Here is a 25,472-nt window from a genome sequence, read left to right on the forward strand (position 1 = left end):
CCAGAACTTATTTATCTTATAACTGAAAGTTTGTACATTCTGACCACCTTCATCCATTTCTCTCACCTCCCACCTCCTGTCTCTGGCAACCACCAATTTCTTCTCTGTTTCTGTGAGTTGGGGTTTTTTAGATTCTACATGTAAGTAAGATCATACTGTATTTGTCTTTCCCTGTGTGTCTTATTTCACTTAGCATAATGCCCTCAAGTTTCATCCATATTATTGCAAATAGCAGGGTTTCCTTCTTTTTTCATGGTTGAATAATATTCCTCTGTGTGTGTGTGTGTGTGTGTGTGTATCACATTTTCTTTATCCATTCACCCTTTGATGGACACTCTAGATTGTTTCTATGTCTTGGCTATTACAAATAATGCTGGAATGAACATGGGGGTACAGATAGTTCCTTGAGATAGTGATCTTGTTTCTTTTGTATATACACCCAGAACTGGAATTGCTGGATTATATGGTGGTTCTGTTTTTAATTTTTTGAGGAACCTCCATACTGTTTTCACATAGTGGCTACATTAACTACATCCCTATCAACAGTGCAAAAGGGTTCCCTTTTCTCTACATCCTTGCCAACACTTACCTCATTTTGTGTGTGTGTGTGTGTGAGGTGGTATCTCATTGTGATTTTGATGTGCATTTCCCTGATGATTATTGATGTTGAGCACCTTTTCATGTACCTGTTATCTATTTGTATGTCTTCTTTGGAAAAATGTCTACTTAGTCATTCTGCCTGTTTTTAAATTGAATTTTTTTTTTTTTTTTGCTATTGAGTTGTATGAGTTCTTTATATATTTTGGATATTAACCCTTTATTAAATATATGATTTGCAGATATTTTATTCCATTCATTAGGTTGCCTTTCATTTTGTTGATGGTTTTCTTTGCTGTACAGAAGTTTTTTAGTTTGATGTAGTCCCACTCATTTTTTTTTTTTTTTTGGCTTTTGTTGTCTTTGCTTTTAGTATCAAATTAAAAAAAAGTAATCGCCAAGACCAGTGTTAAGGAGCTTACCCTCTATGCTTTATTCTAGGAGTTTTATGGTTTCAGGTCTTAATATTTAAGTCTTTAATCCATTTTAAGTTGATTTTTTGGTATGGTGTAAGAAAGTGGTCTAGTTTCATTCTTTTGCATGTGGCTGGTCCAGTTTTCTCATCACCGTTTATTGAAGAGACTGTCATTTTTCCAGTGTATATTGTTGGCTCCTTTGTTGAAAATTAATTGACCATGTATGCACGGGTTTACTTCTGGGCTCTCTATTCTGTTCTATTTATCTATGTATCTGTGTTTATGGCAGTATCATATTGTTTTAATTATGATAGCTTTGTAATATAGTTTGAAGTCAGGAATTGAGATGCCTCCAGCTTTGTTCTTCTTTCTCAAGATTGCTTTGGCTGTTCAGGGTCTTCTGTCTATCAGAGTATTAATAACATTCAGTGTAGCACATGTAGTTATAAGACAGTTATAAGACAGACTTTGATATTTAATCCTCCAAATTGATTGTAAAGCCCTTGAGAGCAGTTGATAAACTCACAGATATATTTAGTTGACTAACTTTGTTTAAGGTTTTGTTTAGTTGCCTGCTGTTCTCCTTGCAAGAATTAGAGGGCTGGCATTGGTCTGTGCAAATGCAGGAGCCAGTCCTGAGTCAATGTATATGTGATTTATTCACAGGCTATTTAACATAGACATCAGGCTATGATAACTAAGCTAATTTTATTTTTAGATGATTTTTCTACCTCCGGTTTTCTTTTCTACCTCTGGTTTTCTCTTCTGCCTCTGACTTTCTCGTACTTTTAGTTGCAAAAGGTAAAGATTTATTGACATTTTTATTCCCAGTCTTTGCTAACTTCCTGGTTGCAGCTTTTATGTAGAAGGAAGCAATCTTTTTCTCTTTGTCATCATTGTGAAAACCTTTTTCCTTATAATGGAATGTAAGTGGGTATAAGTAGTTCACAGCACATAGTTTAACGTTAATCTGGTTTTACATTTCTTTTTGTCAACATTAAAACAAAGTTTTCACATTATCTGGCAGAAGGTTACTAGCAGATATTTTGTCAGAGTTTTCCTCATTGCCTTAGAGGAACCTAATGCCGAGGAACTGTACACTTTGGGTGACTGCTTGTGAATAGGGCTTTCTTTTGGGAGTAATAGCAAAATATGGTGTGGCTCTTGGGGAGAGGTTGGCTTTTCAGAGCAAAGGCAGGGCAGAACCACCTAGTGATTAGCAGCAAAGACTAAGCTGTGGCTTTGTCACTTACTAGGGAATGACCTAGGACAAATCCCCTACTCTCTTTGAACTGCAAGTGCCTCTTTTATGAAATTAGGATGTTGTGAGGGTGATATGAGCTGATATATATAAAGAATTAAAAGCGTGGTACCCATTTCCTAGCAAATAACTCAGTAAATGGCAACTATTGTCATTATAACATTAATGATGATGATGATCATTATCATTATCATCATCATCTTGGGAGAGTCAGGTAAAGTCGACTGATTCTGTGCTTTTGTAAGAGTGATTTATTCGTTACAACCAGCTAGATTATCTTGTGGATAAATTGATCACAATAGAAATAATAATATTTAAGCATAGGTTATTTTATGAAAATACTGAAAAAAGAAACTTTATTATAGCCAATATTATCAATAACTCTGCAAAATAATATGTCAATGCAGTTCTTCCATAGTATTTGTGGCTCATTGAGAAAATCCATGAAGATATCCTCCTTAGCAAGTTTTGGTTTCAGGAAAATCAAATTGAGGCAATATAATAAGGAGCAGGGAATGTAGGGAACTACACAATTGGAAAAACTAGCTCCAAACTTAACTGGCTGAATGAACACCTCTGCTGAGATGCTTTATGACTGTGTTGTATAACATTCCTCAGTTAGCTATATTGATGTGTGGTGTCCTTTGTGAGGTCATCAATGACATTATCAACAAGACAGAAGCAATGATACTGAGCTAAAGTCAACCACCTACAAAACTCACATCCAAGGGACTGCCAGGCTTCTATCTGTATGGGGTGGGCACAGGCATTGTTTAGGTAATCAGAACTAGGTCTCTATTCTCTGTCTCTAATTGTCAGGGAAGCCCAGTTAGCCAGGGGATAGCATGCTATCTCCGGGCTGCTAGGGTTTCTGTTGTGTGATAAGCACCCATATGAACATTTATAGCAGTACTAGGAATGGTGATGCTGAGCTATGACAAAGGGGTGCCTTCCAAGTTGGCTCAGTTGCGGTTTTCACCATCAGAACAATTGTGGACATTAGGTTTTTCTTAGGGTTGACTGAATGATGAATGGAAGCCCCAGCCAACATACACCAACTCTTTTGCATAACTTGGGAGAGAGGGGATGGTTGATGCAGAGAAGGGATGGGAAAGAAGAGACCTCCAGCAGTAAAGAACATATGCATGTGAAATATTTTTCTGGTGAGAATCTTAAAAATAAAGATGAGTCTTAGAATTTAGGAGTTTGTCAGAAAAGAATGAGATCAGAAGAAAAATAAAATTTTAAGAAATGCCAGCTTTTATTTTGGTATATAATTTATAGTATTCCAAAATGGATTTTCTGTAGAGTCATAGTTACCAACTGCACTTGAAATTCTTTGATTTAGGATAGTTATGCTAATAGATTCTATTCAGTCAAGATGAACTCAAACTTTTTTTTTTAATATATAAATTTATTTATTGTTGGCTGTGTTGGGTCTGCATTGCTGCACATGGGCTTCCTCTAGTTATGGCGAGTGGGGGCTACTTTTCGTTGCGGTGCGCAGGCTTCTCAACTGTGGTGGCTTCTCTCGTTGCGGAGCACGAGCTCTAGGCGCGTGGGCTTCAGTAGTTGTGGCACATGGGCTCAGTAGTTGTGGCTCATGGGCTCTAGAGCGCAGGCTGGTGGCGTAGTGGTGGCGCACGGGCTGAGTTGCTCTGCGGCATGTGGGATCTTCCCAGACCAGGGATCAAACCCGTGTCCCTTGCACTGGCAGGCGGATTCTTAACCACTGTGCAACAGGGAAGTCCCTGAACTCAAATATTTTAACTGTATCATAATTCACGTTGAGATACTATATGTTTTTTACTATCCTAGGTTAAAATTGACTTCATATTAAATAATTTGAGTTGTGAGATATCTGTAAAGCATAAGGTATGTTGTCCAGACAGGTCAGAACTCCACCCATTCAGGAAAGTAGGTAGTGGCTTCCCTGTAACACGTGGGTGTGCCAGCTGCTTTTGTAAGTGAAAGACTTAGGTAGGTCAAATTGCTAAATATCAACTCTAAGTTAGAATTGTTTTTAGGTGATTACACAGTGTTATTGTTTTTTTGTTTGTTTGTTTAGCAGAATAAAAGGGAGTAAGATGTTTTACATTGGAATTTTTATTTTTTTTTATTTTTTTATTATTTTTTTTTTTTTTTGCTGTACGCGGGCCTCTCACTGCTGTGGCCTCTCCCGTTGCGGAGCACAGGCTCCGGACACACAGGCTCCGCGGCCATGGCTCGCGGGCCCAGCCGCTCTGCGGCATGTGGGATCTTCCGGGATCGGGGCACGAACCCGTGTCCCCTGCATCGGCAGGCGGACTCTCAACCACTGCGCCACCAGGGAAGCCCCTGGAATTTTTATTTTTTATTTATTTTATTTTATTTTTTTGGCTTCTGAAAAAGTTAGACTAAAAGTCCTCAAAAAAAAAAAAAAATTAAGAAACTCCATCAATCCGATAGTGGAATTTTTTTTTTTTTAACAAGTGAGAAGAAAGAAAGTCAAGAGCTAACACAGTACAAGACTTTATAGAAATATACAGTGAGCACGAAGGAGTGCTTGATCTGGAGGGTTTCCCCTTGAAATTTTGGTGCCATGCAACTCTGGCTAGAAGAAACCTTTTTTTTTTTTTTTAAGTTCCCTTAATGAAAGGAATTATAGCAGTGTTATATCTGTCATTTTGTAAAAGGATCATGGCATGGTTTTCTTTTACTTTTTATCTGTAAAGTGTAGACTCTTCCAGGGATAGAAATGTAAATGTGTTGGCTTTTGGTTTTAGTGAGAGCTTTATTCGGAAGGGGAAAACTCAGGAAGGGAGGTGTACCAGAGTGGAATTCAACACTTGCCAAAGAACCCAAAGCAGGCATGAGGTTCATTGTCCTGTTGAGTGACAGAAGACTTCCACCAGTTCTTTTCGTGGAGGGGATTAGTGGTTGAACAAATTTACAAGTACAGCATGAAGTTTTGTCAGGTACACATTCTTTTCACAGCTCTCTTGACTTTATACTATGTAAATAACCTCAGTTGTCTCTGAATTTTTCTTTCTTTAATTCCTATTGGACGGTCATTTTATAAAGTCAGTTTCTTGGTTTTTTTGTGTATTGTTTTTGAATTGTGGTATACAAATTGGTATATTAACAAATTCCTTATTGTGTGTTTTCTTTTCTAGTTTAACATAATTTCATAATCTAGGCAGTGTCTTTTTGTTATTGGATTATTATGTGATAAAAATCCCAAATAGGGCTTACCTGGTGGCGCAGTGGTTGAGAGTCTGCCTGCCAACGCAGGGGACACGGGTTCGTGCCCCGATCTGGGAAGGTCCCACATGCCGCGGAGCGGCTGGGCCCGTGAGCCATGGCTGCTGAGCCTGCGCGTCCGGAGCCTGTGCTCTGTAGCGGGAGAGGCCCGCGTACTGCAAAAAAAAAAAAAAAAAAAAAAAAAAAATCCCAAATAACTCTTTTGTTTCTTTTTTTTGTCTCTGTAGGCTAAGAAATGGCATTTCAAAAGGCAGTGAGAGGGACTATTCTTGTTGGAGGAGGTGCTCTTGCAACTGTTCTAGGCCTTTCTCAGTTTGCTCATTACAAAAGGAAGCAAGTAAGTAACTGTACATGTATTGATTACAATATGAAACAAATCTGTTAAAGAACTGTGTATGGGGCGTGTGTAGGCTAATGGTATTGTTTAGCGATTACTGTCTCAGCTTGATCTGAAAGACACTAATTTAGAATACTGCCTTATTGATCCTTGAGAACTGTGTATATCTCATTTTTTAAAAAGTAAATTTCTTTGTCAGAAAGCATTATATTATTTAGCCTCTGTTTTGGCTCTTTGGTTTTAAAAGACTGCTTCATTTCCGAGTGCCAGGGTTTATTCATTTATACTTTCCTTGTCTAATTCATCCAAATGTGTGGATACCTTCTATGTTCCTGCCAAGAGTTTGTCTTATTAGAAGGCAGGCAGCTGAGAAAGGAAATGGAAAAGAAAGAGCCTATACAAAAGGCTCAACTCGGAATCTTGGGTTTATTTCTGAAAGGTTTAGTTACTTATGTAGTATTATTACTTTATATTGGGTAAAATTTTTAGTGGGAGAAAGCTATGAAAATGAGATTGGTATGAAGTTTCCAAATAATTTAAAGTGTTCAGTTTATTTTCATTTTGTTTATTTTCCCCTTTGCACTACAACTATGCCTTCCCATAGTTCAAATTGATGCCAGGAAATAACTTTGGTGAATGTTTTTGTTCTTTTCAGCCTTGAAATACTAACCTCAGTAGTTAGTATTAATCACCTGTTCCCCCTTCCTTATGTCATTAGGGCATTTTGTGATACCAGTTGGTTGGTGCATTCCCGGTTCAAAGATGGAGGTGAAGGAATTTGGGAAGCTATTTGTAGCTGGGCTATCTGTGAACTACTCACATCCTACATTTTTGTGAGAACCTTTAAGCCCTGCCTGGGCTGTCTTGTACATGTTGTTTCTGTTTCTTTGTGCTACATGGTGGTGGAGCCAGCCACGTTGCTTGGAGTCCTATGTCCTGAATGGGAAATACCACGTTAAAAACACATATTAAGGGCTTCCCTGGTGGCGCAGTGGTTGAGAGTCCGCCTGCCGATGCAGGGGACACAGGTTCGTGCCCCGGTCTGGGAGCATCCCACATGCCACGGAGCAGCTAGGCCTGTGAGCCATGGCCGCTGAGCCTGCGCGTCCAGAGCCTGTGCTCCGCATTAGGAGAGGCCACAGAAGTGAGAGGCCCACGTACCGCAAAAAAAAAAAAACCCCAAACCCAAAAAACAACCACATATTAAGAAGAATCAATTTGCTGGCTTATAAATAAAAAAGAAGCTAATTTCTAGTGCTACCTCCTAAAGATGGACGATATTGAATAGGTTGTGCTGGTTTTTTCCATTCTTAACTGTGAGCACATTACTCTTAAGGTTTCCCTAGGTATACATGTTGCAGGTATTACTGACTTGCTATTGAAGTTCATTCTCACCTGCTGAACATGCTTGATGTACTATTTCTTTTAAAATGTTCCCTTGGTTCCTTAAAAGTAAGTGTGAAAAGATGTTGTTTTTGCTCAGGCTATTTTAGAAGTGCAGTTCTGTTTGGGACATGGACTTTAACAGATTAGATTACTTCTGCCATCTTTTACCAGTGGTATCTGAAACGATATTGGAAAATGCCAGTGCCACAGGTCACGATGTCTAGTATGGTAAGTTGTTGCTAAATTTGTACAGGGTTCATGTCTGTTAGCAATAGTAAGCATGTTCTATTTCCGAGTTTATAACTTCACTTTGTACCTAGGGAATACTGTTTCAGAAATATATTTTGTTGTCGTTGTTGTTTGACTTCTCTTCTACTTCACAGAATAGAATAAGCAGTTGATACTGCCTCCAATCCATCAAGTTGGGGGTTAATTTTAAGTCAGTAAAATCAAGCAAAACAAGGGTCTATTGATTCCTGGGACATTTTGTCATTTTCTCCTTCCTAAGTTAGACATCCTGACCACCCTAATAGCCAAACGAAACAGATACCAGCAGTTTCAAGTCATTTATAATTTTAATCTGACAAGTTCTTTTGAGAAAAATCACCATAGGCATATTCAATCAAAGAGTTGCATAAGACATATGCCCAAGTGTGTGTATTCTTTTTGTAGTGATTCCTGTCCCTTTAAGCCACTGCCGTGAGCGTATTTTGGGTAGCAGTTTTGGATGTAACCATAGGGATTGGCAAAAAAAGAGAGGGGCGTGTGAGGGGGGAGAGGAGACCAACTCAGTTGAGCCATTGACATAAAATGACCACAGGCCTCAGCTGTCCTCTCTCAGAGAGTATCTGCCAATCAGAGCCATTCTAGGGGAGGAAATTTTCCTGACTTCAATAGTCAAGAAAAAAACTGCCCCTTGACACCCATTATTTGGCCACATTTTATAGAAGCTGTGACCTTAAATGTGACTAGGCATGCTCTATTTTTCTTGAGAGCAATGCTTAAAGTATTGGCTTGTGTTTTTATCTTTTTTCCAGTTTTATGAAATGATTCCGACCGATAAACTGTCCTCCTTTAAGAATAAGTTGGTTTTGAAAGCCCAAGGTACTGATGGCTGAGAAAACTGCTGACTTTTAAGCTTAGGCACATTTTGCTGGCATTCCTGCACTCGAAGCTCTGCATCCCCTGGCCGCTAGCTTGTGCTCATTTGATATTCCTGGTGCAAAGCTTCCTTCCTAAAATACAAGCAGAGGTCATATTCCAAATACAAACGGGTTGATTGTAAAAGTTGGTCAGTTGTTTCAGCACCTTTGGTGACGGGATAGTGCTGTAAGTGTTTAGCTGCCAAGTCAGCTCACAAAACCCTTTTTTTTTTTTTTTTTTTTTGCGGTACGCGGGCCTCTCACTGTTGTGGCCTCTCCCGCTGCTGCGGAGCACAGGCTCCGGACGCACAGGCTCAGCGGCCATGTCTCACAGGCCCAAGCCGCTCCGCGGCATATGGGATCCTCCCAGACCGGGGCACAAACCCGTGTCCCCTGCATCGGCAGGCGGACTCTCAACCACTGAGCCACCAGGGAAGCCCCTAAGCTTATATAATTTATGGCAGACTTGGTTTATATGGTGATATGTTCCTAAAAAGTTATGTGAATATAGTCTTTTTGATAAATTAATGAATATATAGTACACTATTTGTTGTAATTCTATGGTGAAACAATTTAGAAAGCTCTGTTTTTTTGGGGGGGTAAACCTGGTTTTTTAGGGTAAATCAGAATTTAGCTTGAAGGGGAATATAATTAAACTTATTCTTTCCTAAAACCAGTGATGTAGTAATATTTGTTAATGACAGGATCTTCATGCTTTGCAAAATAGCCTCTCACTTTGTAAGAGACAGCCTATACTTTGAGTGGATTACTAAAGGCTATAGTTTACTTTGTTATGCTTGGTAATTAAGGGAACATGAAAAACACGATAGTGGTGATGTTAGTGAGTTGATAGTATTAGGTGAGTTGAATTATAGGTAAACCTATATACCACCTTTGTGAGGAAAAATACTTATGCTCATGCGAGGCAAAGTGATGTATGAAAGTTAAAATCCATAGGAATTTTGAGAACATTGTTTTACTCTCAGTCTCTCCCTCTCAATACATTATTTGTAAGAGATCTTAGTAAACAAGGGTCTTTTGATTGGTAGTACCAATGACCCAAAATTCAAAAGATAAGATTGGTGCAGCAGCAAAAAAAATGGAATGATTATATCTAGTCAAAGTAAGATCTACTTTGGGGGTTATTTTAATGGATCCTCAAGTGAAAAGATACTTAGCTCCCTGAATGTGTCTGTTAAACAAGTGTGGCCGGGTTTTGGTGAGCTTGTTACTGTGCACAGGTTATGAAAGTTTCCAGAACTCTAGTTTCTTTATCAGGTAAGGATACTGTCACTTTACGCCCAGGCTTTTACCCCCTGCCAAGCACTAACCAGTTCAGAATATACAAGGTAATGATCACAGTACCTGACACATTAGCAGGTCTTTCATATCTATTATACCTCTTTCTTTTCCCTGATATAGGATATAAAATATTTGAAATAGACCTAGCCTTGTTTGGCGTAATAAGAAAGATACAACACCAGGTTTCTTTAAACAGCTGAGCTTTTGATTGGCATAATGCTGCTTACATTAACTGCTGGCCAGAGAAACTGGTAGAGGTTAGGGAAACCTTAAGATGAATATCAGTCAAAGAGAAATGAAAATTATAAGCACAACCAATCAAAATCATAAGCACACTAAATACTAGTGAGGATGTGGAGCTACAGGAACCCTCATTCATTGTTGGTGGGAATGCACAATGACACAGCCACTTTGGAATGCCATAGTTGGGTGGTTTCTTACAAAACTAAACATATTCTCACCATATGATCCAGCAGTCACACCTATTGATATTTACCCAAAGAAGCTGAAAACTTATGTCCACACAAAAACCTGCACATGGATATTTGTAGCAGCTTTATTCATAATTGCCAAAACTTGGAATCAATCAAAATGGCCTTCAGTAGGCAAATGAATAAATAAACTGTGGTCCATCCACACAATGGAACATTATTCAGCACTAAAACGAAATGAGCCATCAAGCCATGAGGAGACATGGAGGAACCTGAATGCGTATTACTCAGTGAAAGAAGCCAATCTGAAAGGGCTACACACTGTATGAATCCAACCATATGACATTCCAGAAAGGGCAAAACTTTAGAGACAGTAAAAAGATCAGTGGTTGCCAGGGATGTATGCAGGGAGATGAATAGGCAGATCACAGAGGATTTTTAGGGCAATGAAAATACTTTGTGTGATACTGTGGTGATGGATACGTGTCATTATACATTGTCCAAAACCATAGAATGTCCAACATCAAGAGTGAACCCTTAAGTAAACTATTGACTTTGGGTGATTATGATGTATCAGTGTAGGTTCATCTTTGGTAAAAAATGTGCCACTCTGGCGAGTGATGTTGATAATAGGGGGGGCTGTGAGTATGTGGGGCAGGAGGTATATGGGAAATCTCTGGAATGTCCTCTCAATTTTTTTTTTTGTAAAACTAAAAGTGCTTTAAATTTTTTTTAAGTTATACTTAAAATCATAAGCATAGCATCTAGGACAAGATGTCAACTGAGAAAATTTCAATTGTAAAAATTCTACTTAAGTATCACTTTTCAATAGTATCTTTGATTGAATATAACTATTTATTTTTTGAATGCACTTAGTATCTTTAAGAATTTAATCTCAGTTCTAAACAGTCTTCTGGCTCCTAAGCTAAAGAGTATCTGTGGGTTTGAAATCAGTAGAAATCTTCCTGAGCACTAATGTAGCTGAAATTATCACATGACACGTTGGATTTCTGCTTACCAGATTGCTTTTAACTTTGTGAGGTAGTTCTGGCTACCAGACTTGTTTGTTCTCTCTGAGTAAACAGTCTTACATCTCCAGAGGCATTTTTCATAGGTTCATAAACAGCATTTCTCTTTAAAAAAAATCTTATAAAAGTGCTGTAACAGGAACTGTTCTCAAACAGTCTTCATTTTTGTTGATTTTAATGTTTAGGTGGGAACTGTAGTGTTAGAGACCACATGAAGAATGTATATTTAGGAGGAGAAAGGACTAGTGGTTGAATAATAGGCTTCAAGGTTCATCTGCCTGCTTAGAGAGCTGTCAACATCAGCATTACGTTAAACATGAAGGAAGAAATGTCTCTGCACCATGTTTTTCTGGGGCTTGCATTTGATTATCTGTCCTTTTGGAGCTTTATCTCTATGGATTTATTTTTCTATATATGGTGGGGTCTAACCCATCAGAGGAAGATTCTGGACTGTATACAAAGTATGGGAGTTGCAAATCTTGGGTTGTAATGCTAAATATATCTCATATTTGTGTATTAAGTGGAGTAAGCTAATTGGTGTAATAAGCAGCTCCCAAAGCTCAGTGGCTTATAATGAAGGTTTCTTCCTTACCCACATTACACTTCAGCGTGGATAGGTGGGGAATTGTTTCTTGTAGTTATTCACGGACCTATGTCCCTTTATTGTAGTGGCTTCTCCATGTTTTATAGCTTTTTGACCCACTGGATCATTTCTAGCCAACTGTAAGGGAGGGTGGGAAGTGTAATCCAGCAGTGTTCTCTGGAAGAAGAGAAAAAGTTTTAAGCATCTAGCCATTAAATCTGTGTCCTGACTTTAATTTCTAATCAGTTTGACAAATAAGCTGCATTTTTTTGATAACAGTTTTATTGTTAGAGTTTATGCCAAAGACTGTATAATTAATTTTCTTTTGTTTAGAACCCTGTGCCTAGATTTCTGGAAGAATTGTTTTTCTACTAAAAACACAACTAAATATGTTGGGGCTGTGTCTGATATCTAAAGCTTGATGAGGATTCTGAACGCATTGTATTTTCCATAAGGCGAGTTGAAACTAACTCTATATGGTTAACCGTTTCTCAGAGGCTTGTTTCATGAAAGTACTGAAATTATGCAGACAGAGCTGGAAATGTTCTTTGAAGTGCATCCTATCATTTTCCTTATAATTTTGGTTTTTATTTAACACTTCGCTCCCAAAGTGGGACCATGGCAATATCTTTGAGTTATAACTCACATCAGGCCTTCGAGGAGTTTGTGATGCTATTTTATTGCTGGCATACAAAATCCGCGAGGTTAACTGTACTGCGATAGGTCACACAGTGAGTCAACGACTGAGCTATGATTAGCGTTGACAGCTGGTGAGCTTGTAGGCTGTTGCTAACTGAGCAACATTGACATTCATTTTGATTTGACTTTGCATTTCACTTTCAACTATTTATCCATTTTAAGGCCTCCTTAAGAAACTTTTTAGGGATACTGTGGGACTGAGGAAACTTTCTAGAAATGCTTTGGGAAAAGTCTACTAGCTTCCCTCTCCAGCTTAATAGTTACATTGTGTTAATGCTAGGTAGGCCCCCTTTTGGTAGAGTTTGCAAATTAAGAAAATAGATGCTGGGCCTCCCTGGTGGCGCAGTGGTTGAGAGTCCGCCTGCTGATGCAGGGGATGCGGGTTCGTGCCCCGGTCTGGGAGGATCCCATATGCCGCGGAGCGGCTGGGCCCGTGAGCCATGGCCGCTGGGCCTGTGCGTCTGGAGCCTGTGCTCCGCAACGGGAGAGGCCACGACAGTGAGAGGCCCGCGTACCGCAAAAAAAAAAAAAAAAAAAGAAAATAGATGCTTTAAGGTGTTAGGCAATGTTAGGCAAAATAATTTTACATGCTTTATTTCAAAATTTGTGATTTTTCAACAAAGAAGTTCTGAGATCCAATTATGTGCTTGTGAGTATAAACTAGAAAAATTATAAATGTGTATACATTTGATGAAATAATTCACAGAGAAATGGAAAACGTGCATCACAAATTATACCCCAAACTATTTTGATCTTAAAATTAAAATGCAGCCAAGGGCCATCTGGATTGTGAAACTTGGAAATGGTCCTTTGGCTCATTGGGTCAGCATTTTATTCACATGAGAGGGATGGGGCGGGGGGAAGTGAGTCCCATTTCAGTTCTGTATCCATTTCCAAATGTATGTGTTAGGGAGGTTTTTAAGGAAAAGTGCTATTTCGTGGAACCCTGGGTGTCACTGCCCGGTGCGTCTGGCCATGGGCAAAGAAGGTTCCCTCAGACTTCTGATTCCACTGGCTGCCATCAGCTGTTCCCTGCAATGCTGCTGCCTGCAAGACGGGTGGATCTAGAGCCCTAGGTAAACCCACACATACAGGGAAAGATAACCTAGCAGAGCTGAGGACATGGGATTTGGAGTCAAACCAGGGATCAGATTCTGATTCTCTCAGTTACTTACCCAAAGAATAACAAAACTCAGTTTCCTCACTGGTCAAAGTATGACTCCCTTCTTTTTTTTTTTTATTATTTATTTTTGCTGTGTTGGGTCTTTGTTTCTGTGCGCGGGCTTTCTCTAGTTGCGGCAAGCGGGGCCACTCTTCATTGTGGTGCGCGGGCCTCTCACTATCGCGGCCTCTCTTGTTGCGGAGCACAGGCTCCAGACGCGCAGGCTCAGTAGTTGTGGCTCACGGGCCTAGTTGCTCCGCGGCATGTGGGATCCTCCCAGCCCAGGGCTCGAACCCGTGTCCCCTGCATTAGCAGGCAGATTCTCAACCACTGCGCCACCAGGGAAGCCCCCCTTCTGTGTCATGGTAAGACCCAAGGGACCTGACTTGTTAGTGTGTGGGCTAGCAGCAGCTCTTCTTCCCTCTCTGCACTCCCTGCCCTCAGGCTCCCTCTCTAGATCCTTTCATGCTCAGCACACTATTGGAATTGAAGAGCAATATCAAGTTCAGACACCTCCAAACACATATTCTATGTCTTTAAAATACTTATTTGAAAACTGGTGAAACGTATCCCTCAAACCTCAGATCATGTAATTATGTGATTTTATTTGAAGTAGATTCAGACAAAGCCAAAGGGTTTTCCCTATTTTTCAGCTATAAAAAAGTTTTATAATTTAATGATTTGGCTATGTTGTGATTGGTATTAAAAGAGCTTCCTTGCGATTTCTTAAAGGAATCACAACCACTTAAAGGCGCCATAGCACCTTCAGCATGAGCTACAGCTCTTTTCTCAGCCACCCTAGAAAGATGGACTTGTCTTATTTTCTCTTGTCTGGTCCCCAGTGGAGATGACAGTCCACCCATTAGCCAGTCTTCCTACTGAGTAATCATGAATCCCTCACCCAGTACGTTTATATTGAGAAATGTTGCTTACTGTCCTGTAAGTATAAGAAGAAACACCACTGTTTAGAATCAAAGTGATTCAGGAGGTGAAAGGTCATTAAAACATCTTAGGATTCATTCTAAGGAGATGCTTATTGCATTTCCTTTCCAGGAATATGGAAATATAGTATTTTTCAGTGACAACAAAACATGAAGCAATTCCCCTTAAATCTAATGATTCCATTATCAATATATGTAATTCAATCACATAATGAGAGAGAGAAAGAGAGAGAGAGTGATAGTTGCAGTAAGAAGTGATTTGCATGAAGCCCTACTTTATTCTCCAATTATTACTCTACATGGTTACAGGACAACCTGGTTGTTAATTGCATGTGGTCTTTAAGTATGCACTTCTTTCAGAAATAGACAGTAATTATTAGATCTTGTTTTCGGTCTCACCTGAAGTTGCAAGTGTCTAGGATATATATATTTTTAAATTTGCAAGTCTAATGGTGTACAGACATAGTAAAACTGATCTCATTCTGAATCCCATTTTGTTCTCTGGGATGTAAACTCAAAGATTATGAACTCGGCTTTCAATTCTGTATAGGTGTTCTATGTGCCAGTCTCTTGACAAAAGCCATATGTTTTCTATCAGAATGCTGGAGGAATTTTATGTTTTCAAAATGTAGAGGAACCTTTGCTTACAAGTTAAAAAAAACCCACCTACTTCCCCACAGCTCACGATAATTAAATATAATCAGAAATAACAACATCAAAGTAATATTAAATATTAGGTATGCTCCTAATTCTACCAAGATAAGAATTTTTTGTTTTGGATCTGTACTTGGACTTAGGCTAGGCACAAGGCAGTTTGCTTTGTGTCTTGGGCTCTCCTTTCTTCCGACGTCAGTGGCTGAATTAGGTAATAGATCCTGAATCTGATAGTGCTGGACTTGTCCTGTGTTTAGGCCAGGCTTAGCAAACTTATATGCCTGCAGGGGCCAGGCTGGGGCGATGAAAGTGTGAAGCCAGTGAGTGGGAATCCTGGGCTAACAAGGGTGCACAGCCCTGCCTAAGGGCAGCAGCTGCTGTTCAGTTTCAGAAGATTGATCTCAGCTAGAAATGCTAATTTTTATGTGAAATATAGCAATTTATGTTATTTATTTATATTATTTTTAAGTTGAAGTATAGTTAACTCACAATGTTATATTAGTTCCAGGGGTACAACATAGTGATTTGATATTTTTATAGATTATGCACCAAAGTTAGTATAGTATTAATGACTACATTCCCCGTGGTGTACATTACATCCCTGTGACTTATTTATTTTATAACTAGTAGTTTGTACCTCTTAATTCCCTTTACCTATTTCTCCCATCCTCCCACCCTCTCCCCTCTGGTGACCTGGGTATTTACCTGAAGAAAATAAAAACACAAATTCAATAAGATACATGCACCCCAGTGTTCATTGCTGCATTATTTACAATAGGCAAATATGGAAGCAACCTGTGTCCACTGACAGATGAATAGATAAAGAAGATGTGGTATATATATGCAATGGTTAATATGGTTAATAGTTAATATTAACCATAAAAAAAGAGTGAAATCTTCCCATTTGTGATAACATGGATAGACCTGGAGGGTATTATGCTAATTGAAATTAGTCAGATAAAGACAAATACTGTATATTTTTAGTTATATGTGAAATCTGAAAACCATGAACAAACGTTACAAAACAGAAGTAGACTCACAGGTATGGAGAACAATTTTTAAATATTGGATGTGTAACTCACGTTTTTAAGAAACTAGTATGCTGACCAATTCACTACAATGACTTCTGGTTTTAGCACATGCTGTGCCTACTTCCTTTCCTGGCATTTTCACCCAGCTAATGCCTATTAGTCTTCCTTGACCTGATTTAGCTGTGGTTTCCAGGAAACCTTCTCAGGTCTGGCTCATGCCTCCCATGGCTCTTATAGCTTCTTCTCTATCTTTAATCCACCTGTTAAGCAATATTATAATTTCCTCTTCATCTTTTTGTTTTGTCCTCCAGTCTGTAGAATCCTTGAGGGCCTCCACTGGATGAGGAAGTGCAGTGGTGCGTGAGGTGTCTTCTTAGGTGACTTAGGGCATATTGCCTTTCCAAGCCTTCTCCCAGAATCTCTGGATCAGTCCAGATTCCTGTTTAATCAACTGCCTTGATTAATTTGTCTGCGAAGTTTGACTAGCAGGTCTGAGAAAATTTGGAGCACAAAGGCCCCCTTTCTTAAAGCGTGCTGTTACTTACCACTACTGTTTTATTCCTACTGCTTTTCTTTGATTTCTCCTCAATCGACATATTCTAGGGAAGGTAGAGTGCAGATGTGTTTCTGTGACTCAAAGCCATATGAAGCCCAAATGAGTCTTTCTCTTGTCATAATTATAAGGAGGGCTTTAGGCTGTGTTTACTGCCTCTAAAATAAACTTGGTGCTTAGCTTCTCAGTTGCAACACTTTCCAGCTTTTATGAAAAAAATAAACAAAAATAAAGTGTTCTTTTAAATGTAGTGTCAGAAATTAAATAAATTACCCTCAATAGTGCCGTATATTCAAAAAATATATATTTTTGGAAGGATTGTTCAGCAAAACCCCCACGACAGAACCATACAACAAAAAAACCCCAAACTTTCTGCATTTGATAACTGATGAAATCTCATCCTATTATAACTATTTAGTCTATTTCTTAATTTTTTTCAAATTATACATAGAATCAGTATGTTGTAGTGATGTAAAACTAGTCTGTGTCACCAGGCTGCATAAGTTCAATTCCTAGCTCTACCATATACCAGCTGTATAATCACAGGCCAAGTGCTTAAGTTCTGTGTCTCAGTTACTCCTTCTGTAAAATGGAAATCATAGTAGTACCTAACTCATAGAGTCATTGTGAAGATCAAGTGAATGAAAAAAGTAAAACCCTAATAATAATGCCTGGTGCATAATTGCTGTGTATATTGTTACTTATTATTATTATTATTTAAAAATAATTCTACAGCATTTCTATTTATTTATTGATTAACTGATTGGCTGTGTTGGGTCTTCATTTCTGTGCGTGGGCCTTCTCTAGTTGCGGCAAGCGGGGGCCACTCTTCATCGCGGTGCGCGGGCCTCTCACTGTCGTGGCCTCTCTTGTTGCGGAGCACAAGCTCCAGACACGCAGGCTCAGCAGTGTGGCTCACAGGCCCAGTTGCTCCACGGCATGTGGGATCTTCCCAGACCAGGGCTCAAACCCTTGTCCCCTGCATCAGCAGGCAGACTCTCAACCACTGCGCCACCAGGGAAGCCCCTTATTATTTTTTTAAGTCAAGTTTATTGGGGTATGACTTGGGGTGTAATTTACATGCAGTAAAATTCACCCTTTATAACATACAGTTCTGTGAGTTTTGAAAAGAGCATATGGTCATATAACCACCACCACAGTCAAGATATAGAACATTTCTATCATCCTCAAAAGCTCTCATGTTCTCTGTAGTCATTCCTCCCCGCCACATTTCCAGACCCTGACCATCACTGATCTCTTTTCTGACCATATACTTTTGCTTTTACAGAACATCATGTAAATGGAATCATGCCCTATGTAGATTTCTGAGTCTTTCTTCTCTCACTTGGCACAGGGATTGGCAAACTTTTCTCTGAAGGGACCAGCAGTACAGGTTTTAGGCTTGAAGGCCATACCTCCTCTTTGCAACTACTCCACTCTGCTATTGCAGTCGTGTACTAGGCATTAATGATTGGGTGTGGCTGTGTTGCAGTAAAACTTTATTAAAATAGGTAGCAGCCAGATTTGGGTGGAAAGCCATAATTTCTCAACCTGTGACTTAGCATGATGCTTTTGAGATCCATTCATGTTGTTGTGACTATCAGTAATTTGTTCTTTTTATTGTCAATTATTATTCCAGTGCATGGATGCATGAGAGTTTGTTTAGTGATTCACCAGTTGAAGGATGTTCGAGTTTCTAATAATTTTTGGCAATTATAAATAAAGCCACTGTAAATATCTGCCTACAGGTTTTTGTGTGAACACAGGTTTTGATTTCTCTTGAGTAAATCACCTGGGGGGGGGCACTGTATGGTAAGTGTATGTTCACCTTTATTAGAAACTCTCAAATTGTTTTCCAAAATGGCTGGATTATTTTGCATTTCCATCAGCAATATAAGACAGTTCCAATTGTGTTGTATCACCACCAGCACTTGGTATTGTCCATTTCTTTGTTAGATTTAAGCTACTCTGAAAAACTATGATGCATCTTAGAAACTAAAGATGCTTACCTTATGTTGTATTAAGTCAAAAGCTCTTGAAGGGTTTTACACGTGGAAATGACATTATTTGGGTTTTTACATGATTACCCCACCTTCAGTATGGAGAATGACTTGGAAGGGGGAATGGTAACTGTGTGAAGACCTGTAGGAGGATATCATTTTAATATAGAGGAAAGGGAAGATACCTGGACTTGAAAGGCAGTGAAGATGATGTGACTAGATGTGAGAATTTTTTTAGGTGGTGGAATTTATAGAACTCAATGACTGAGCAGGTAGGAGACTTAAGAGAGTGGCACAAGCAACTAGATATATAATGGTACCTTCACTGAAATGAGGAAAATTTATAGGGAAAAAGGTTTGGGGGGATAAAGTTATCAGTAGAATTTTGAGATAATGTGAGACATCGAAATGAAGGTGCCAAGTAGGAAGTTTGACATCCAGGTTCTGGAATAGGGGAGCATAAATGAGGGTCAGGGTGTTATGAAAGATATCTGATAATATGGAGGAAGATGATGTTCCCTAGAGAGAGTTTTTAGTCATCTGAGAAGAGTGAATGGGACAGACTCAAGAGGAACCTCAGTGATTAATGTTGGACAGCAGACAGACATCCAAAGGAAACTAGAGAGTGAGTTCAAGAGGCTGGAGGGAGAGAGAGAGAGAGAGAGAGAGAGAGAGAGAGAGGTCATTTCAGACTGCCATCTTCCAGATGCTGAGGTGAGTGAATGTGCTGAGATGACAACTGAAATGAAGGATGAAAAGTGCTCACTGGGTTTGGCAGCATAGTGGACATTGGTCAGTGTTGGTGGTCTGGTCATGGTGGTGGTGCTGGTGTATGTGAAAATCCATATTAAACTTGAGTTGGGGAGTGAATAGGAGGTGAGGCAGTAGAAAAGCAAGGGTATACAGTTACTTCCAGAATTTTCAGGCTGATTGTTAGAAATATATATAAGAGACATTTTTTACTGTTTGTTAAGATGAGACAGGTTAGAACGTACCGATGAGAAGTATGAGGCAGGGGATGAGGACAGGAGAAACAGCATAGTCAGTGGAGAGATGCACAAAAGGCATGAGAAATGCCCATCAGATCTGGTGTACTTGCTGAAGAAGAATTCTGCTGAGTTTAATCTCCATGGTTGCAACCTGTGAGCAGAGTAGAATGGGGTCTGTTAGTATTGCCAAGTTCTAATGAACTCTACCATAGTACCGTCCTTACATTTATTTTCAACTATTTCTAGAAAACTTACCAAGCAGCAAATGTCAGCACAATTCTTTTGATGTGTGAAAATGCTCTGGCAGTTTAGTCACTTGTCAGTCTCGTGTTCAAGTCTTATCCATCTGTCATGGCCCAGTTGAAAGCCTCAGATGAAAGACTCTCCCTCTCTAATCTGAATGGTCATAGCTTGGTGCTTTTTTTTTTTTTTCCTCTATTTTGGCATTTGTTCTTGTATGTGTTTACCGTGTGTGTGTGTGTGTGTGTGTGTGTGTGTGTGTGTGTGTGTATGGTCTTTTTCATTCTTCTCCTTTGATGATGGAAAACGAAGACCATGACTGAAAGGCGTCTTATATTCTCCACAGCACCTAGCCAGTTACATTTATTTAGCTTGTTACCTTAAATGCATGTAAATATGAACATGGGGAAATGGTTATTAGCAGACAATTAGGAGGAGTTATATAAGGAAGCGCAAGATTTTTGTGGTTTGGAATCTGAATTAATAGTCTGAAAAATTATGGTACCAGATTATAACGTTTTGTATTTATGATACTTAGTAAAATATGTTTTGAAAGTTTCCTGTTCCCTGCTATTAAGGAATCAAATTATTTAACAATAATACAACTCCTCTTTGGTGTAATTAATAGTTTACTACCTACTTTCATATCATTATTCCCTTACTGAGGGTAACCCAAAGATAAAGAGATAGAGACATCACAGGGGTTTCATCCCATGTTGCAAATGAAGAAACCAAAGCCAGAGAGATAATCGGTCAAAAGTCCCTTTACTAGTAAACACAAGTGCTAAGATATAAGCCAGGACCCTCTGATTCTAATCCAGGTTTCTTTCAATGTGCTCTATGGCTTTTAGGTTTTTTAAAATAGAAATCCAATTGGCCTGATAATAATTAAATCCAATTGTAAGGAGCACTTTGGTCTATTTTATTTAAATGAATAAAAAATCACTTATCAGAACAATCTCTTGGTCAGAACTAAGACCACCTTTTCTGGAAGAAGCTTGGCCTTGTGGTTCAGAGCTTCATACATGGCCCTTCAGCAGAATGGGAAGAACGCTGCCCTTGTGGATTGTGCTGATGCTGTGATTTAAAGAAAAGAAAATAGAAGCCACATATCTGTGGAATACTAACTGTTAGAGCAACAGTGACCAGCACTGTTCAGTATAGTGAACGAGCCTAGTATTCGCATTTTGGAGAAAAAACAGATACATATCTGTTTTTCTAAGCTTTTGACTCTGACTTACTACTTTTTTATATATAAAGACTAGCATCATTTTTGATTTAGGATGATAACTTATATTCTAATGAAAGAACTAGAAATAAGGAAGGTCATTATCATTTAGGGGACTATGGCTGGCTTTAATCATATTATTGTTAAAGCTTTCACAAATTGAAATAGTGTGTATTAAATATATAAAATCTATAATTTTCTGTTAAAACGTTGAATGGGGAAGCCTCTGACTAAAATCTTTATATAATATTATTCCCATTGGCCAGAGCTGATTTTAAACTGGATAATAACGTCTGTTGAACAGATTCTTTTTAATTGTACTGACTTTAACTTATAGATCCCCAAACTCAAGAATATATTTTTGTCAGGGGAATTAAGGAATGAAGAACATATACTTTTAAGAAATTGCGGAAAGGCATAAAGTGCTTTTTCCTCCTCCTTTTTACACTTTTAAATGTTATCTGAATGAATGGCTGCTACCGGGTAAAACATTTCCTTATGTTCTCCTATAAATTGTCTTAGACAAGGTATTTGGGAATTGCTGTACAGTGTGGGAATTAATTGAACTTGGTTGTATATGAAACCAAAACGATCAGTTGAGATATTGAATCTGAAACCAGGTGTTCCACGGTTAAATAGTTACGATTCATGGAAAAAAAAACCTCACAGAATTTTAAGGACTTTTTTTTTTTTTCTCCAAGGCAGTTGGTTCTATCACTCACTCCATGTGGACTGTAGACTCTGGTCTAGCTCTGGTTATCCTTATCTCCATTACAAATCTTTTTTTAGTATATCGTAAAATTTATTAAATTGGCTTTCCAGATGCATATTTGAAAATGGTCTTTTACCTCAGGTGAACCTGGCCTTTGTTGAAGCAGCAGACTACGTCTCAGAACCTGTTAACAGGGAGCCTCCTTCCAGAGAAGCTCAGATACTGACTTTGAAAAACACATCTGAATTCGATGTACTTGTCATTGGAGGAGGAGCAACAGGAAGTGGCTGTGCCCTGGACGCAGTCACCAGAGGTGAGTTCTGGTGTGGGTGGATGTAACACAGGTAGAGGTTTCATCTGTCCTTCTGATATAAACACACAGTGTGTGCTCCGTGCTGGGAAGCCACGTTTCTGTTGCATTGCTTAATTTTCCATTCTTTGTGAAGCACCTTCCCGTTTTTAAAATGTAGGTACTTGCACAATTTTGAAATTAAGTATAGTTTGTCTTTTACACTGAAATGAATTTATTTAAAAAGAAAACTTTATCTTCCTGTGAATTCATTGATTTGATGTTCTGGTTAGTTTTTTTTATACACAGTAAAGTACATTTATGTGAAATAAAATTATTTGTGTATCACCTAAAATCACATTTATGTCAGTGATTTGTCTTTAATCAAAAGATCTATTAAAATGAATTAATCTATTAAAATAATTCTTTTTGTTTCTCTATTAAAATAATCTTTTCCAATGAAATACAGACTACAGTTTGGGAAACTCTAGTTCAGGTAACTGAATAATGGAAAAGACTTGCTAACCTGTAGTTCTGTCTCACTCTATTAGTCAGCTTCAGGAAAGATATTATGAGAAGTTCTTTCAAAATGGCAACAGGATATATAAAGAAAGAAATTTTTGTATGGAACACCAATGCTCTTACATATGATATATTTAATGATTTGCTTCTTTTGCCTGTGGTTATTAGTGTGGAGTTTGGAATCAAAGAAATCTGAGTACACATCCTGGCTGAGCTGCTTTATCAGCTGTATGTATGTGTATACACACACACACGCACATACACTTAAGCAAGTTACTTAATTTCTCTAAGGTCCCTCATCTTTCAAATAAGGAAAGAAATATCTTCCGTTAATGATTGTTATGAGGATTAAATGCATAATGATGAAGAGGATTTAAAACAGTGCTTGTCACACAAAGTAGAAACTCAATAAATTGTAGATAGTATTATAGCTGCCATTAATAACATGAAGGCAAAAGACTTTTAGAACCAATTGTCCTGGAGAAATAATCCTTTGTGATTATTTTTAGATATATCAAATTGGACTGGGTACTGCTGCAAGGAATTTTGACTCCAAATTATTTTAGTTACTATATGAGGTTCAGTATTCTTTGCAGTTTCATATTCAGTGGTAATAGTTTATTACATGGAATAATTTTTCTCAGATTAAGTTACTACCACACCCACTCTAGACTTAGTTACTTTGCATATCTGGTAGATTTTAGTCTTACAGAAATGAAATAAATTTCGTGAGATTAGGCACACATAAGCCAAAAAGTACGCTAGATTTACTGTGATTGCACAGGACCCCCACTTGAGTTTTGATCCATGTAGACATCACAGCCTAGGTCCTTTCTGTCAATTCCAAATAATGGTAAATTCACAATAATAAGTCCTGGAACATACTCAGTTTCCTGGCAGACCCTAATATTTATATAATTCTGTCTCCATCCATAGTTTATAATTTAAGCTGCATTATCCTGGGACATACTAAGGCAGATGGAAAGAAGAGTTGACGTCACCTCAAGGTGTTTGAATTCAACACTCTTCCCTGGAGTCCCGGGAAAGAGAGTGTCAAGAGAAGACACACAGGCAGTGTAATGGGAGGTCTCGTTTGGGACTGCCCCAATTGTCCTGGGACTACCCCAGGGGTTAGAAGTTACCAGATGACAATTTTCTATGTCCAAGAGGATCGTTTCCCCAGTAGGTTCAGAAAAATATTTCTTGCTATCTCCACTTATGTTCATGCTATGTACTGAAGTATACAGCAGTTCTTTTTCTTTCATTTCAACAAATATTGGCTGAGTGCCTGCTTTATGCATGGCAATATTCAAAGTACTACATGAGAATACAAAGATGTTTGATCCAGGCTCCACCCTTAGGCTGCTCCAAGTTCTGTAGTTCTGTAGTAGACTGAGTTACCCTATAGAGAATATGTGCCTTTCAGGAGGCTTGGGGGCATTGTTATATCTGCATAGAATGGTCTGGAGAAAGCAAGCCGCTATTTAGCGCGGGTAGAGTTTTAGTAGGCAAACATTGCTTGCTGAAAGTGTGCCAATCTGAGGGAGCATGCGAGAGGAACAGTGTGTGTGGGAAACAGCCCGTGTTTCAGTTGGGATCACCCAGGCTGTGCTGGGCCTGGGATACCGGGGAAAGGCCTTTGGACTTTACTGAACAGGCCCTCTGAGACAGTGAAGAGCATTCGTGATGAGGAAAGGATAGGCAATAAGGAAGAGGCAGGCACAGGGCTAAACTTTTAAGAGATCTAGAGACAAATACAACAGAAAGGACGTAACTTGCTGGTATAGTAGGATATGAATAAGGGAGGCAATATGTGCAAGAATTGTTTCTTCTTTCTTTTCTTTTTAAGATAGGAGCCATCTGAATATTTCTGTGGACTCAGAGGAGAGCCTTAAGATGCAAATAATAGAAAGCTGCATGTGGAACAAGCTCTCGGGAAAATACGAGGCATGGGATATCAAACATGTATCTTAGCTTTGGCAGGGCAAGAAGAGACATTTCTCAGAGACAGATACAAAGTGTAAAGATTCTAAGGCATAAAAGAGGGAGTCTGTGTGACTCTGAAGAGCTATTCTTAAACACTCAAAAAGAAGTGAGATGTGCTACTTATGGATAGGAGTAGGGACTTGGATGTAGAAAAGATTTAGAGAATGTGATAGGAACAGGGGTTGCTTTGCTCTGGTTAGGAAAGGATATCTGTGTGTGTGTGTGTGTGTGTGTGTGTGTGTGTGTGTGTGTGTGTCCCAATGTGTGTCTAATATCACTCAGAGTTGGGGCAGAGAACATACACGATAGGGTAGAATCCCAAATTGAGAACTGACTAGGTATCAATGACAGAAGGAGAAAATGAGAAAAGATTCCATGAAGGCAAGAAATTGTTTAAATGGAAACTTAGGACTGGTAGGGGGAGGTAAGGGGAGTTGGAAAGCCAGCTTCCCTCAAAGAGTTAGGACCGTGATTGCAGTAGCAAAAAGGCAACTACTGATTAAGTGCCTTTTATTCCTTTTCTCCTTTTGAAAAGCCTCACCTATATTTGCTTTTGTGCATTTTTTAGATATCTTTTTAAAAACATAGATAAGATCATACTGTAGTCATTACTTCACAGTGTGTTACTTTCAAATAACAGCATAGTTAATCAATCTTTACATGTATATGGTATTCATTGTTTTTCATGGCTAAAAAATTCATCCCAAAGACGTTCTTGTTAATGACTCTTTAGGTGGTTT

At 38.8% G+C, this 25,472-nt stretch overlaps 1 protein-coding gene across 3 annotated transcripts in view; it reads left to right on the forward strand.

Moving 5' to 3' along the window:
• Window positions 1-25,472, forward strand: part of GPD2 (glycerol-3-phosphate dehydrogenase 2) — a 157,221-nt gene that overhangs the window by 53,771 nt on the left and 77,978 nt on the right. For all 3 annotated transcript variants that reach the window (XM_082631151.1, XM_082631150.1, XM_082631149.1), the window contains exons 2-3: window positions 5,745-5,854; window positions 22,077-22,248. In XM_082631151.1, the coding sequence (XP_082487277.1) occupies window positions 5,753-5,854; window positions 22,077-22,248 (274 nt within the window). In that variant the 5' untranslated portion in view covers window positions 5,745-5,752. The remainder of the gene's footprint in view (window positions 1-5,744; window positions 5,855-22,076; window positions 22,249-25,472) is intronic.

This window comes from Mesoplodon mirus (genome assembly GCF_964341445.2).
Source record: "Mesoplodon mirus genome assembly, chromosome: 8".
Lineage (NCBI taxonomy): Eukaryota > Metazoa > Chordata > Mammalia > Artiodactyla > Ziphiidae > Mesoplodon > Mesoplodon mirus.